Source organism: Primulina tabacum, chromosome 8 (assembly GCF_025594145.1).
Source record: "Primulina tabacum isolate GXHZ01 chromosome 8, ASM2559414v2, whole genome shotgun sequence".
NCBI classification, from domain to species: domain Eukaryota; kingdom Viridiplantae; phylum Streptophyta; class Magnoliopsida; order Lamiales; family Gesneriaceae; genus Primulina; species Primulina tabacum.
The window spans coordinates 23893464-23910573 of record NC_134557.1 but is presented as its reverse complement, the minus strand read 5'-3'; the positions used below and the strand labels follow the sequence as shown (position 1 = coordinate 23910573).

The 17110-nt window shown below is 36.9% G+C and overlaps 1 protein-coding gene across 1 annotated transcript; it reads left to right on the top strand.

Annotated features, from left to right (window-relative positions):
* Nucleotides 1–14223: 14223 nt before the first annotated feature.
* LOC142554851 (uncharacterized) lies at nt 14224–16839 on the top strand. Its single transcript, XM_075665515.1, has 3 exons — nt 14224–14586; nt 14694–14877; nt 14993–16839. The coding sequence occupies exon 3, from the start codon at nt 15108–15110 to the stop codon at nt 16191–16193; it is 1086 nt and encodes a 361-aa protein (XP_075521630.1). The 5' UTR covers nt 14224–14586; nt 14694–14877; nt 14993–15107; the 3' UTR covers nt 16194–16839.
* Nucleotides 16840–17110: the final 271 nt, after the last annotated feature.

Here is a 17110-nt window from a genome sequence, read left to right as displayed (position 1 = left end):
CATGAATAACTAGTGCAGAAAAAACGTTACCCCTCTTGTTTAAATTTGGTGCAGCGTGTGTGTGCAAGGTTCGGTGTCCAAAATAACGTTAAAGCATGCTAGGTCCATCCTTAAATCATGGCAGTCCCTAAATCATAATTGAACAAATTTCATGCAACTAAACTTCATAGAACCGAAAGATAAACACGCAACAATTCGGTTTTTTGAAAAATAATTCAAGTGATTCATGCATCCAACAATTTAAATAAATAATATGACATGTTGGATGAGAAAAGGAGATTAAGGTTTGCCTTTGCATTAGTATACACTCGAATATACCTTGACGACGAAGAACGGGACGCGACGATGGCTTGGTTTGATGCTGAAACTTTCGAAAAACCCATCCAACCTAAGCTTCAAATTGCCGTGAGTGGTGTGTGGTGAGTGCTTGGGAGAGTTTCAGAATTTACAACTTGGTGGCCGATTTTTTTTTGTGCAAGGTTAGGGTTTTTGTGCTCAATTTACTACTTTTTATACTAATTTAGTTACTAAATAGGCTTTAGGCCTATTAAGCCACAAAATTCAAGCCCATTAGCTTTAATTAGGATTAATAAAATTTTAACCAAAGTTTTGATTAATTAAACCTGTGAATTTATTAGCCGGGTTGCCAAGAAGTTCGTATTTTAGTTGAAAAACTAACACCGATAAAATTTACGTCCCGGCGTATAAAATCACCTCAAAGCCCTTTATTTTCAAAAATACTAAAAAGCAACAACCATATTTTAAATAATTAAAAATAATTATTTAATAAAAACATTTTCTATTTTTCAGCCCTCGGTCCCCGTTCCTCGATCGTCACTTGAATATTCCTTAAAAATACCATTTTAATGCAACATGTAGAAAAATATATTTTAAACATGTAAATATGCATAACATAATTAATTCATGCAATTAAAAAATTTAATTAAAATACTGGAGAATTCAATAATTTATATGCATGTGGTTCGCGTGGACCTTTAAATTTTCGGGGCGTTACAATCTCCCCCCCTAAAATTGAATTTCGTCCTCGAAATTCGCTTATCCTTAATAACCCAAAGTTTATACTTAGCTCTAGTATCCCAAAAATCCACGCTTCTACTGCGCTACTCTGATCAAACTTAAGTTCTAGAATGTCCTTACGTCTACTTGATCCCAATTAATTTTCCTTCTAAATCCTTATTTGCAAATGACAACTTAAAAAGACTCATAATTACTTAATGCTATATTATTATAACCCCAAATTTCAACTTTTCTTAAAATTCGCAATATTAAAAGATGGATGACCATACTTATCGTATATTATTTTCCTTATTTTTTACCTAAAATATTCATCAACTTGTCAAATTTCAATCTTAAAATCCCAAACGCATCCGCTAACGCTTAGATTTTTCAAGCCTAATATCGATTCATCCTTAAAAACTCTTGATTAAAATTCCTTATAACATTGTAACCCAATATATCCCAATGTTTCAAATATTCTTAAAAGTCTAAATCCTCAAAATTCCTATCAATTAAACCATAAAATTATCGTTTATTGATAAATTAGTCCCCAAATTCCTTAAAAATCTCAAAATTAATTCTTAATTTCCCCAAGAATTATCTTAATTGGTCTTTATTTTCAAAAATCCTATGATTAACCTATAAGTTTTTGGCATTCTTAATTTTCTTCTACAGGTTTCCCATAATTAATTTCAATAAATTTAAATTTATTTACCCAAAAAAAACAATTCATATAACCAATCTTACTTTTCATCAACTTAAAATCTCAATTTATATATTTTCTTATTTCCAAAGTCGTTGTAATCCTCGAATAATTATTCCTTACGTCTAATTCCCAAAAATTAATTCGACTAATAACCATGAATCATAAATATTTTCTTAGAAAATCTACGTGTCCCAAAGTATTCATAATATTCATGATTAACTTATAGCCCAAAAAGTAGAACGTCAATTCTAAAACCCAAAAATCAACATCGTCCAATCCCACAACAAAACCAACATGCGTTAAAATCAAATAATTTCTTATTTCATATCATAACACGTATAAAAATTCAGAGCATATAGAACATATATTATCGTGAAGCTACTAAACATGTGACGTAAACATTTAATTCATGTACTTATGCAGGTAATATCATAAAATCATATGAAGCATGTAAACTTACAAATTGAGGCTTGACGACTGATCTTCCCGGCGCTGATGGTGGCACAACCCTTTACAGGACCTTTGCTATGATACAACTGAAACGTCCTGTCCTTTTTATTGCTTTAAAAGTACCGCAAATTTTTTTTTTTCTCTAAAATTCGGCCATGACTTAAAAATATTTATTTTTTTATAAAATATTTTTCCCTTAAAATAAAACATCATCCATCTAACATTTTTTTAAAATCAAGTGAAATAGTGATAAAGTAAAATCGTCTACTATTTTACCAAACCTAAAAGCAATAGTTTGAAAAGTAAAGCCCATACTAAACCTTTCAAAAATCTTTTAAAAGCATAAGTAAATAATCTTAAAAATCTTTAACTTAAAACATAAAGCATAATGCGGAAAATGTAGCACTGGTCCCCGGGTTGTGTGCGCCTTCAGTCCAGTCAAATCACTCATCAAGTCCTACCTCAATACCACCTGCATCCATCACACCTAGTGAGTCTAAAGACTCAACACACCATAATCTTTATAAGGAATAATAAGTATAAAACCACATGCAACAGTGAAAATATTTTTAAGTAAAAATAACTTTTCATGATATGCATAACTTTAACATTTTCCTTAAAATGACATAAAAATCCTTTAACATGATCACAAACATTTCTCCTTTTCCTTTATCCTTTGTTGAATTCAGATCTTTAATTGTGACTTTCCTAACATGACATGACATGACATGACGATGGATCCATCTACATAAAACCACAGTACTGGGCGGCGGGGACATTAGCGACTCTCTCACCTGTCAACTGAGCCTTGGCCTAACATGATCGAATAGAAATACGATCGTCAGGGACTCCCTCTGAGGCCTTCTCCCATAAATGGGCTCCCTCTGGGGCCTTCTCCCCTCACGATATTCCCATTCTTCCACAAACCTCATAATCTCATATTCGCAATGATGAAAACACGATCGTCGGGCTCCCACTGGGACCATAACCTTCACGACGTCGCCATTATTAATGAATTAGTCACAATCACTTCACTTCCTTCAACATTTTTCATTCACATCACTTTATAAAAATCGTGAATAACATAACATTTTTCATTTTTGAAACCAAGCATGCAACATGTATTTTAAATGTCTTCCCTCAATCATAAATATCAAATAGACATTTAAAAATCATAATTTAATCATGAACATTTTATAAACATTTAAAAATAATCATAATATCATAAAAACAGCATTTCGGGCACTGCCATGACCTTTACTAATTTCCCGGTGTCAAAAGACCGTTTTACCCCTGGACTCGACATTTTACGTTTTCCACTTTTTTCTTGATTTCATTGACTATAACATGTTCCAAATAATTATTTAAGCCTACTTGAATTTTTTCATAATTTATTTGGCTTAAATCTTAGACTTTTTAATTAATTCGTTATTAGATGTTTTGAAGGCGTTTTAATCCCGAAAAATCCAAAACTTTAATATAAAAATTCCTAAACTCTAAATTTAGTCTTTTATATTATTTTAGCCTTTAGGAGCCATGACTCGACCCCCGTGAGCCCCGTTTCTATTTATTTAGTGATTAAAACCCTCACTTGCCCCTTGGAGGTTCAACCCGAGCCATCTTCCGATTTTATCGAGCCACCCCCAAACCATCGTGGACCAGACCCCTCCCAACACACATAGGTAGCCTACTGGCGCACAAGAACTCACGGTCCCAGCCCCTGGTCATGAAACCGAGCCTATAAAGCTAGGTTGGTGTTTGCCGAGAGTTTCTTACACACTAGGACTCTTTATTTTAGCCTCCTAGGACCCTACCAGCGAGCCCAGCCCCTGAACCCACCTGAGGTGCCCTCACCCAGGACCCTACGGACGCACCCTAGCCTAGCCCGAGCCCCCAGACCAAGCTCCATAATCGACTGCAGCCCACGCAAGCCTGCACAGCCTCCCTAACCACTCTCGGGAGGAGTCCATCATGCCAAGGACTCCTCACCGCCTCTCAGCACGAGTCCTAGCACGGCTAGGAATCTAGCCCTGACTCTCCCATGACCTTGGCTAGCCCCCTGAACCAGCCAACCCAAGCTTAGCTCAACCAACAGCAAAACCGAACCCCATGAATAACTAGTGCAGAAAAAACGTTACCCCTCTTGTTTAAATTTGGTGCAGCGTGTGTGTGCAAGGTTCGGTGTCCAAACTAACGTGAAAGCATGCTAGGTCCATCCTTAAATCATGGTATTCCCTAAATCATAATTGAACAAATTTCATGCAACTAAACTTCATAGAACCGAAAGATAAACATGCAACAATTCGCTTTTCTGAAAAATAATTCAAGTGATTCATGCATCCAACAATTTAAATAAATAATATGAAATGATGGATGAGAAAATGAGATTAAGGTGTACCTTTTCGTTAGTATACACTCGAATATACCTTGACGATGAAGAACGGGACGCGACGATGGCTTGGTTTGATGCTGAAACTTTCGAAAAACCCCTCCAACCTAAGCTTCAAAGTGTCGTGAGTGGTGTGTGGTGAGTGCTTAGGAGAGTTTCAGAATTTACAACTTGGTGGCCGATTTTTTTTTGTGCAAGGTTAGGGTTTTTGTGCTCAATTTACTACTTTTTATACTAATTTATTTACTAAGTAGGCTTTAGGCCTATTAAGCCACAAAATTCCAGCCCATTAGATTTAATTAGGATTAATAAAATTTTAACCAAAGTTTTGATTAATTAAACCTGTGAATTTATCAGCCGGGTTGCCAAGAAGTTCGTATTTTAGTTGAAAAACCAACACCGATAAAATTTACGTCCCGGCGTATAAAATCACCTCAAAGCCCTTTATTTTCAAAAATACTAAAAAGCAACAACCATATTTTAAATAATTAAAAATAATTATTTAATAAAAACATTTTCTATTTTTCAGCCCTCGGTCCCCGTTCCTCGATCGTCACTTGAATATTCCTTAAAAATACCATTTTAATGCAACATGTAGAAAAATATATTTTAAACATGTAAATATGCATAACATAATTAATTCATGCAATTAAAATTAATTAAAATACAGGAGAATTCAATAATTTATATGCATGTGGTTCGCGTGGACCTTTAAATTTTCGGGGCGTTACAGACTGCTAGATAGAATATAAATTGTAATACGAAGACACATGATTTTATGGATGTTCGGAGATTTCAAACAATCTTACGTCACCCCTTCTATCTCAAGGATAGGATACACACTAAAAGACTTTGATCGATACAAATTTTTGTACAGACCCACTTCAGTTTTGGACTTAACAATTCCAAACCGAAACTCTTAGTTACAAACTTGTTTACAGTACTCAATAGAACTTAAAGTAATCTAACACGACTGATCTCTTCAAGATCGAGTGATTCAGTTTGTGTTGAAAGCTCAAAGTATAGCCTGAAAGCTATGAATATATACAATAAGTGCGAGCTTCGATGGTTTCAAGAATTTCAGCACAGTAACTGAATCGATAAATGTTCTAAGTCAAGGATTCAAAAGTTTATGAGTTGTTCTTCAATTTCTCTCCTCTGATATTTATAGGCTTCCCTCCAATGGTAATATTAAATACAATTTGAACCTTTCTACATGTTGCATGCTACGTCAACATTCTTTTAACAATCGTACATTGCAGATTTTTCGAAATGCGGCGATCCCCCAACTTTTTACAGTAAGCTTTTGTCGGTTGAATGTCTTAACTGATGACGTGTTCAGTTGAGGGATCAGCTGATTGAATGTAATTGATAAGCTCACAACTGTTTGAGGGATCAACTGTTTGAATGTAATTGAGTTGCTGGTTCAGTTGCCTTCGAAGATCTGCGTATTATTCTTCAGCTAATGGCAACCGATAGTTTGCATATTTTTTAGATTAGTTATCATTCTTTTAGATCAGTTTGTCAAACAACCGAAATTCAGTTTCCAACAAAACATACTTATCCCCGCCTCATTTCGGTTTTTCTTCCTTTATGTGCATTTCAATCTCCAGAGCAAGTCAATACACTGAGCTTTCTTTCTAGCAAATTGTAGAACCCGTATATCAGTAGACGTATAAGCCATGCATAATTCTAGATTTTTAAATTTAATTGACTTCATTGCATGATTATTTTAAATGCATTTGTTTGAAGTTAATTATTTTATTATTTCAGTCCAGTAGTTTGATCTTTAGCATTTCAGTTATTTCAGTGAGACCGGACCGGAGTTGGAGTTTTGAGATAGAATTTAAGATTCGAGAAATATTTCCAGAAGTTAATTTAGCTAGCAACCAAGTTCATTTAAGTTAGAAAGGGAGGTTTGAGGATTTAATTTAATTATTTGAGGTGATTAGGAAATGAACTCATTTAAGTTATTTAATTAAGGGGTTAGCTCACTAAAATTATTTAAAGGATTAGTAAGGCTTTCAAGGATTATTAGTTGACTAGATAATCAACATTTCCCTTTATTTTATCATGCATTTTTCGGCCACCCTTAGTGCTAGAAGATTCATTTTCCAACTCATCAACTTTGACCAATTCTTTGCATGTAATTAGTAGGATAATTCTGGGATTTTTGGGAGCACAATTTAATTAATTAATGGACATATCCTAGACTAGAAAATAAGCAAAATTTCGGCCACTACCTCCTAGAAGCATCCACCAACTCATTTGATATCAATTCAAAATTTAAAATTCAAAGGGGAGTGGACTTGGTCTTGATTCTTCCTTATATTGTGCACCCTTCTCCTCACCCCTCATAACCATTTTTCCCCCCCTCTTTTTTTCGAAAATTCAGAGTGAATTCACACTCATTTTCAGTAGAAAAATCGTGAGGTACCTAGCCAAAAAGAAGAGAGAAAAATCGAGAGCAAGGTAAGGTAGAAAGGAGAAGCGCTCCACCTCCTCCGTGCCGCGTCGTCGTTGTTTCGTTCGTTTTCTTTCGAAACGAAACCAGGCATGTCTAGATTTCTTTCAAACCTCAATCAAGTCATATTATCATTTATTTTTCAGTACATGATCATGTTTATTCAAGTAAAAATCGAGATCCAAGTCAAAACATTTTGAAACCACACATGCAGAATTTTCGATTTCCTTGGCAAGCTTCACGATTTCTTTTGGTTTGTGAGTTTCAGGTATTGGATCGACTCCAGGCTCCCAAGGCGGCTTATATACATGTATTAGGATGCATTAGGACCATGTTGGTCCATTCAAACCAGACCCATGCTTGCTGGAAATTCAGAATGACAGCAAGTCCCCATAGGTGCAGAAATGTTGTTCGAAAAATTCAGTTTCTTGTCATGGAGGAAGGATCTGATCTTGGCTGCCCCAAGGGCCTATAGCCATGGTTGGATCACTTCCCTAGCAAGTCTAAGACGTGACTAAGTTGCCCTTTTGGTGGCTTGGTCCATGGTTCATCGGTTTTTAATAAAAACATCACAACAGCCCCTATATCCCTTTGGCTACTTCGGTTGGAAAGCTTTTGGTTTCGGTTTGTGTTTGCTTGGTGTGGATCTTGGTTGGCCTATGGCCCTTAGCCATGGTTCATATCATGCTCCTAGATGTCTAGATCGTGCCATGGTCAATCAAATGGCCATTGGAACGACACGAGACATCGATCATAGCATAAACACTACACACGCATGCACGTTGCTCTCGGTTGGACCCTTCGGTTGAGTTATGGTGTGATGCGGATTGTGGCTGGCCTAGGGCCCTTAGCCATGGTTCAACTCATTCCTTGGGATGTTGGTAAGAGTCTCTGGTTGGTGGTTCACTCCCCTAATGGCCGATAGTCTCGAAACCAACGCAAGTCTTGCAGTTGCGCAGCTGCTGAAAATTACAGCAAGTTGCTGTGTCGGTTCAGAGGCTCGTTCGAGTTCTTGGTTGGCTTTTAGCTCATGGCCTTGGACTGGACAGTGCCTCATTGAGTTAGGAAGGTCATGTTTTCGACCGTTTGTCATTTGGATCATTTTTGAGGTCGTACGATAATTTACGGTGCAATGTGCCAAATTGACTCTCGAAAGAGCGTTTCGTGTTTTGGCCTCCATTTCACCTAGATTTCGACCCTATCATTTTAGGAGCATTATTTTATGATTTTTCAGCGTATTTTAATCATGACTATACGTCGGTTCAGTGTCGGTTCAAGTTGGCTCAGAGTCATGATTAAATGCGAAGTCATTAGGCGTCATAGTCGCATCTTTTGAACGTAAATTGCATAGTTGGTCATGTTTAAGCTATTGCATATTTTTCATGGCACAGTTAGGTTGCAGCGAGCCTGGGAACGATCCAATCCAATCCAGTTGGTAAATTTACAGGAATTTTCATTATGCCAGTTAATTATTTTACGTGCATTAAATAGAAAATGATTATTTTTGAGATTTATGCGATATGGCTTGTGGTTCATTCACTATGTGGGAGTGTTATTTTATACGGTCGCCAGTGACCGATCAGTTCAGTATGGTACCACCCGGTCGCCAGTGACCGGCCAGCTCAGTTCAGTTTCAGCCTCCCCGGTAGCCAGTTACCGATCAGTTCAGCTTAGTGCAATGGCCACAGGCGTAAAACATAATCTCAACAGAAAATTTTACCAGATATTTCAGTACAGGCTCCAAGGAGCAAATATTTTTACAGTAATTTCCAGTTCAGTTATGCACGTATTATAATTGCTTAGTACAGATTATTTTCAGTATGCCTCAGGACAGGATATGTTAACTCATGCATATTTTAAATTCAGATTTTTACTCGTTACCTACGATATATGCATGCTGAGTCTTTAGGCTCACTAGACTTGATTGTTGTAGGTACTGATGAGGCCAGGGCCGAGGGCGGGGACCAGTGAGCCAGCTTGGGTCGGCAGTAGTGGCACCCGAGGACCTCAGTGCAGCAGTTGTTATTTTATTCCCCAAACAACTTTTATCAGTCGTTGGATAATTTTTAAATTGTTATTGTTGGCAAAACTTTATTTTCTTCCGCTGCTATTATTTTAAACATTGAACTTGATTCCCCAGTGATTTTATGAATTAGGCCATTTAAGTTCTTTTAAAAAGAAAATTTTTAATTTTCCGCAAATTTCAAGAAAGGAGGCCCGGGGCCGAAGAGGGCGGGGGGTGATCGCCGGTGCCATCAGTTGCACGGACAATGAGCGGCTCCTGGCAGGCTTATAGGTGAAGGGAACATGAATGAACCGAACCCACACGGGAATGAGAGGGATTCCGAGACTGTTCAATGTAATGGACTGTACAGTTGAAGAGGGCTTAAAAGATTTGATTTGTACTACTCATATCACGAAGGTGCATCTTCTTTTCGGTAGCTCATCACATAAGAATTCCATAGTTAAGCGTGCTTGACTTGGGGCAATTTTGGGATGGGTGACCTCCTGGGAAGTTTCCCAGGGTGCGTGTGAGTGAGGACATAAGCACGCTGGAAAGACACGTCTTGGTACAGTGAGGACAGTCGTCAAATCTAGGGCGTTCACACAGATAATCAATCTTTCAGAAATAGCAAACCAAGTTCCAGCATATATGTTCACGCTATGGCTGTTGATTTTGATTCAAGCCCTGTCTGTTCAGGATAAGGCTACCAAAATTGTGTTTATCAAAATAGAAGTTGCTGGACTGAATCAATTTTGGGACTTTCTTCTCCATAACTCTATCCTAAAGAGATTCAAGAGCTCTACGCCAACGGTTTTGTCTCGGCTGACGGAAATTTCACTTCCACCGTCAACAACCAGTTGCTGATGATCGACGAAGAATACTTCAGCTGCCAACTGATGGGCTAGCAAATATTTCTGAGGTAAAATCCTATGATGTTTAGGAGATGCAAACTCTCCTGTCTGTCGATGGGTTGAAATTCAAAGTCTCTGATCCCAAGAAGGAACTCAAGCCAGAAATACAGTTACTGGATGATATAGTGGCCAAAGGTCTTCTAGCTAAAGCAGGATCTTTTGTTGCCCTCACGTTGGAGATTCAAGCCATGACGGCCATCATGACTGAAAAAAGACTGAACTAGAAACGTATGATCTTCAATCTTCTGAAGAATATGTTTCAGTCTTCAAAACAGTTGAAGGGATTTGCTGTGCAGCTTAGCTATCTGTTGAAAATCAAGGGCTTAGTGGGTGACTCATCCTAGAGGACATCCAAATTCAAAATCTTCATTGCCAAGAGTATTCAGCTGCCTAAACTCAAGATGGACATCTCTCCTGAGCAGTTTGTCGAGGTATAAAAGGAAATTGGGACGCAGGGGGCTCCCAAATCAGTTAAGAAAGCCAGAACGACACTTCAAAAAAAGGCAATCAAACGAAAACTAATTGTCAGTGAGACTGATTCTGAAAAGACTCCTTCTCCCAAGATCTCCAAGAAGCCCAGAACTCAGAAGAAAAAACCTTCAATCACTGTGGGCACAATTCCAACTGAGAGGCTGATCCAATCAAGAGCTAAACAACCAATTAAGCCTACTCCACTGAGAACAATACCAGTTGGATCCTCAACTGATGATCAGTTACCTCCATCTGCTGCTCCTCTCAACACAACTTTCACCGAATCTGGTGAAAAAAAGAAATCTGTTGGAGTTAAAGCTCCACTCATCACTATCTCTGGCCCAATTTCTCTGCCATTTGCAGAACCTAAAGGGATAGTGATCAGAGAACAAATTGATACAACTAGGTCAGGACTGAGTATCCCTCATGTTTTGACTGACTCAAAGGACAAAGAGAAAATGACAGAAGAGCCCAGACCAACAAACACAATCCAAACCCATATTGACCTCATCTAGAAAGAGGTCAATGAATTTTCCGAGACTAAACTGAAGACTTATGATGAATGGGTAATGTTTGGAACTATCGTTTTTTCCAGAAAACTGCAAAATAAATCAGTTTTGAAGAAGTTTATTGCCCTGGAAACTATTGTTTTAAAATTGGTCAAAGCAGCTTAAAATTGGTCAAAGCAGCTTCAGTGGCTCAGGCGTTGCAGAGGAACAAATATTTATTTGATCAAATACGACAAAGAAGATAAAACAAATGGTTGTTCAGCTACGCCAAAACATTGATCCCACCAGTCCAACTGCCTTTAATGACAAAGCAGTTTATGACAGTTGGACACGGATCTTTTATCTCTAAAGATGGAAATCAAGCATTGGGAACTAGATCAAGAACTGATCATTTCGGAAGATTCCCAAGATCGTTCATCTGATGAGGAAGCTGAACAATCAGTTCCACTGGAAAAGCCATTCGAGGAAACAGTTTCTTAAACTGCTGAGCAAGTAACTTCTCTTTCTTCAAAGGATGCACAACCGTCAACTGTTGCTCCTCATTCCTCAACTGCAGGATCTCAACTTTACACTGATGCTGAATTATCATTTGCAAACATTGATGAAGTTTCTAAATCAGTTGCCTCTGATATTCAATAGACTACTACAGAAGCAGTTGAAGAATTTTTCGCAACTGACTAACCAGCTTCACTAGCTATGTTTCAACCAACTGAAGAGCCAGTTCAGTTTACTGCCACAACTGAACAGGCAGTTTCTACAAGAATTGAAGAAGCAGTTCAGTCATCTGCAATGACTGAACAATCATTAGAGATTCTAGCTGTACAACCTACCATAGTTTCAGTTGTTTAACCAACTGAAGAATCAGCTGAGCAACCAGCTCAAGAAACAGCTATTACTTCAGCTGATCAACAACCTGAAGAACCTTCAAACTCTACTGGTGTTCCGACTTCTTCTTTTCCACAGCCTCAACTGGAAGCTATACAAGAGGATATCTCAGAAATGGTCAATCCTATAACTGAAACAATTGATGGGGCCCTGGTATTTTCAATCAAGAAATCAGGGAGTAGGAACCAGAAACTTCTGGAGCCATGTTTCCTGGCATATCAATAGAAAATTAATCTTTGTTTGAAGAAATTCAGGCTATTCAGAAAAACCTCGTCGGTGTAATGATTTCCATTTATGATAACAAGTCAACCCAATTTTCGCACACTATGAGGTTCGATTCTATAAGGGAAAATACCATGGGAAGACTGCAGTAAATCCAAAAGGACGTAACTTCATTATTTTTCCAAGTGTAAGAACTTCGAAAATACAGAGTGTCAGCTGAAGCTCATTTCCAAACTCAAGCATTGGTTACAAGATGTCTTGATTTTCTGGAAAGAACTGTCTCAAATAGAATAGATTTACTGCAATATATCCTGATGAATGCAGTTTCTGACCTCTCCTCAGATGTGCGGAACTTATCCAAAAAGTTTGATGAGTTTGACAAAAAAGGGGAAGAACAAGAAGGAAAAGATCAACCAGTGAAATCTTCAAAGTTGATCGAAAAGAAAAAGAAGAACATTTTTTGGCAGATTTTGTTGAAGATTACTTTAGAAGATTCTTTATTCTTTTATTCTTTGTACGAATCTGTACATTGAAAGAGTTATTTTATTTATAATGAGTTCAGTTGTTTAGTTTAAGTTTTTACTTTCTAAGTTTTGTCAAACACCTAAAAGGGGGAAATTTTTGGAAACTGAATTTTGGATGTTTGACAAATTGAGCATCTAACTGATTTAAAAGAATGATAGAAACTTATCTAATTTATGCAACTATCGGAAGGCAACTGAACCAGCAACTGAACTGAACTACGCAGACAACTGACTGATCAGTTGGAACTGATCAGTTACTACAAACAGTTGTGAGTTTATCGACTACAATAATTTAGCTGACTCATCAGCTGTACACGTCATCAGTTAAGACATTCAACCGACAAAATTTGACTGCAACAAGTAGTGGGATCGCAGTATCGCATAAAAGCTGCAGTGTACGACTGTCAGAAGAATGTTTAAGTGGCAAGCAACGGATAGAAAGGTTCAAATTGTATTTAATATTACCGTTGGATGGAAGCCTATAAATAGCAGAGAAGAGCAGCTGAAGCAACTATATTGAAACTCTTGAACTTTTGAATCCTTGAACAACTATCGATTTACAAGTCAGTTACTCTGTTGAAATCCTTATAGACATCAAAGCTCACGCTTATTGCATACATTCATAGCTTTATGGCTATACCTTGAGCTTTCAAACGCAAGCTGTATTACTCGATCTTGAAGAGATCAGTTGTGTTAGATTATTTCAGTTCTTTTGTGTAGTGTAAACAAGTTTGTTACTAAGAGTTTCAGTTTGACATTGTTAAGTCTAAAACTGAAGTGTGTCTGTACAACTGATTGTATCGATAAAAGTCTTTTAGTGTCTATCATATCCTTGAGATAGAAGAAGTGACGTAGGAGTATTTGAAATCTCTGAACATCCATAAAATCTTGTGTCCTTGTATTTCAGTTTATATTCTATCTATCAAACAGTTTGCTTAACATATAGGAATTTTTTTTTTTAAAACTTTGCATAATACAGTATACATCGTCAAATATTTGGAAAATGGGTTAATTTAAAAACAAAGTTTACAAATAGTTTAGAATAATAAATTTCAACTATATAATTTATTGGTTCACTCTTCCAACAACAACTCTTTTTAAAATTGTTTTGAAAATTTTTGCTGGAAACATTTTCGATGAAAACAATGTCACTACTAACATACAACGATATCCATGTCCACGTCGATATCGTAACCTAGCAAGAAATTTCAGTGAAAGTGAGATAAATTATCGGTGGCAATTGTCTGACCTAAGAATTTGTATATATTGCCAAGCTCTACTGTTTCATGGTGAAACATCACAATTCTGTTGTAGAAATGGTAACACAAATTTGGATCATATCCATTCTTCCATTGAATTGCAAGAGTTGTATGCTGCAGATAACGAGGAAGGCAGACATTTTCAGCGGTTCATAAGGGCTTACAATCATGTTTTTTCTTTTACATCAATGGGAGTCAATATAGATGAGTCCTTAACAACCGGTACACATGGAATTTACACATTTCGTGCCCAGGGATCAATATATCACTCGATTGGAAGTCTTCTACCAAATGATAATTGTAGGCCACGGTACATGCAGATGTGGATTGTAGACACAGATCATGATATAGACAATAGACTTCATGAAAATCCATAACTAAGACCAGAATTGTTGTTTAAGATTCAAAACATTCTTGATCAACACAATCCATTTGTGCACGTGTTTCGACAAATTGGCAAATGTGAATATACCTAACTGTAGGCTCATCATCAGGCAACAAAAACCTAATGAACATCAATATAGTTTACCAACAACATCTCAAGTTGCAGCCGTCATTGTTGACAACGAGTGTCAAGAAACTTTGAGGAGTCGAGATATTACTATACAAGGAATCGGTGGAAATCTTATCAACATTCAAGATATAGTAGGCTATTATGATCCTTTACAATATCCCCTCCTTTTGCCATATGGTACATATGGTTGGGACTTAAATAGTTGAAATATCAAAGGTACCAGATTAACATGCTTAAATTACTATGCATATGTGCTACAGGTTAGTGAAAAAATATTGTACTTTATGCTTTATCTTTTTAATTAAAAAAAAATACAAACTTATATTTACATCAATTCTCATATAGTGTAAATTATCTTCTTATCCAGATACAAGAAAATTCACCATCTTTGATTCTTAGAGGAGGTCGTCTACTTCAACAATATGTGGTTGACAATTATGTAAAGATTGAAACACAAAGACTACGATTGATACGTTCAAATCAACGTGATATATGTTTAGAACTTTACCAAGGATTACAAGATTGTTTACATGGAGGTGAAAATAATGCAGGTACGATAACTTACTAATTTGAGTATTGTACGATAACTTAATGATTTGAATATTATTTTTCACACTATATGTTACAACTCACATGTTACACATATCTATCATATACATTATATAGGAAATGTTGGTATCAGAATCGTTTTGCCATCATCTTTCGGTGGTAGCCCACGTGATATGTACCAACGGTATCAAGATGCCATGATTTGGTACAAACATATGGAAAACCAGATATAATGCTTACAAGGACATGCAATCCGAATTGGAATGAGATAAAAAATCAACTACTTCCTGGGCAATCACCTCAAGATCGTCCAGATTTGATTACAAGGATATTTCGGTCAAAATTTGAGGAATTTAAGAAAGACATTGTGGATAGAGGGGTTTTAGGTAAAGTCCGCTCTTATTCGTATATCATTGAGTATCAGAAAAGAGGGCTTCCTCATGTTCATATGTTGGTCATATTTGAAAATAATGACAAATTGTGTACTCCCGACCACTTTGACTCAATTGTGCGTGCTGAAATACCTTTACAAACAGAAGAACCCAACTTACACAAAGCAGTTGTCCACCATATGATACATGGGCCCTGTGGATCGATGAATCCTAATTGTCCATGCATGGTAAATGGTAGATGCAAGAAGAACTTTCCAAAGCCATTTGTGGAATACACATCTCGAGGAAATGATACATACCCTTGGTATCGAAGACGTGAAGGTGGCGAAGTATCAATTCCCAACAACGACGATGTTTTCATTGATAATGGTTGGGTTGTCCCTTACAATCCCTGGCTTTTATTGAAATATGATTGTCATATTAATGTTGAAGTATGTGGAGGGATTAAGTGTGTCAAGTACATATACAAGTACATCCATAAAGGTCCTGACTGGGTCGCACTAGAGTTACGAAATGGACAAAATTGTGATGAAATCCAACAGTACGTGGATGGAAGGTGGATTTGTGCGCCTGAAGCATTGTGGCGAATTTTCTCATTTGAGTTCAGTAGGATGTATCCTTCAGTCATTAGGTTACAACTACATACACCAAACCAACATTTGATTTATTTTGACCCCCAACAACGTGTAAGTGATCTACTTGCAGATGATGACAACTCGAAGACTATGCTTACAAAATTTTTCAAAATAAATTGTGATCCTGACTTGACTGGAAAGTATTTATATCGAGAATTTCCCCAATATTACACATGGATAAAATCTGAAAAAAAAAATGGATTCGTTGAAGACACAACAATAAAGTGGTTGGAAGAGTATATGTTGTGTCGCCATCTGAAGGTGAGAGGTTTTATCTTCGTATCCTTTTAAATCATGTCAGGGGCCCGACATCTTTTGAAGATCTGATGACTGTGAATGGGATAACATATTCAACATTTAAGGAGTCTGCTCAAATGAGAGGACTTCTCAAATAGGATGATTATGTAATACAATGTCTGCGAAAGCCACGCTCTGTTAGAATGCCATCTTCATTGAGAAGGTTATTTATATCCATACTGGTGTTCTGTCAACCAACAATAGTTCGAGAACTCTGGGATGAGTTCCATCCTTGCATGTGTGAAGATTATGGCAGAGAAATTTCATCAAGTAACTTAATCATCATTAAGTAATTGTTTGATATACGAAGGTTGTTGCATCAATACAAAATGAAACTTGATGATTTTGATTTGCCATCAATAAGTGCTGAGTTTTTAGAAGATCCACCACTACCAAGAATAATTGAGGATGAGCTTTCTTATCATATTTCTGATGATGATTTGAGATCTATTGAACGTTTGAATGCTCAACAGAGGATTGCGTTTGACATCGTCATAGAAAGTATTATGCATAACCAATCAAAACTTTTCTTCATTGATGGTCCTGGAGGCACTGGTAAGACTTTTTTATACCGCTCAATGTTGGCACATTTAAGAAGAACGGGTAAAATAATAATTGCGGTAGCAACATCTGGAATAACTGCGACATTGTTGCCAGGTGAAAGAACTATACATTCACGTTTTCAAATTCCACTTAGACAAACAGCATCAACATTTGCAAAATAAAAACACACACAGAAATTGCAGATCTAATAAGGCATGCATCGGCTATAGTACGGGACAAGGCTCCCATGGCAAATCGCTATGCTTTTGAATCTGTCAGTAAGAGTTTCCAAGATATTATGGAAAATCCAACAGCATTTGGAGGAAGACAATGGTTTTTGGTGGCGATTTTCGACATGTGTTACCGGT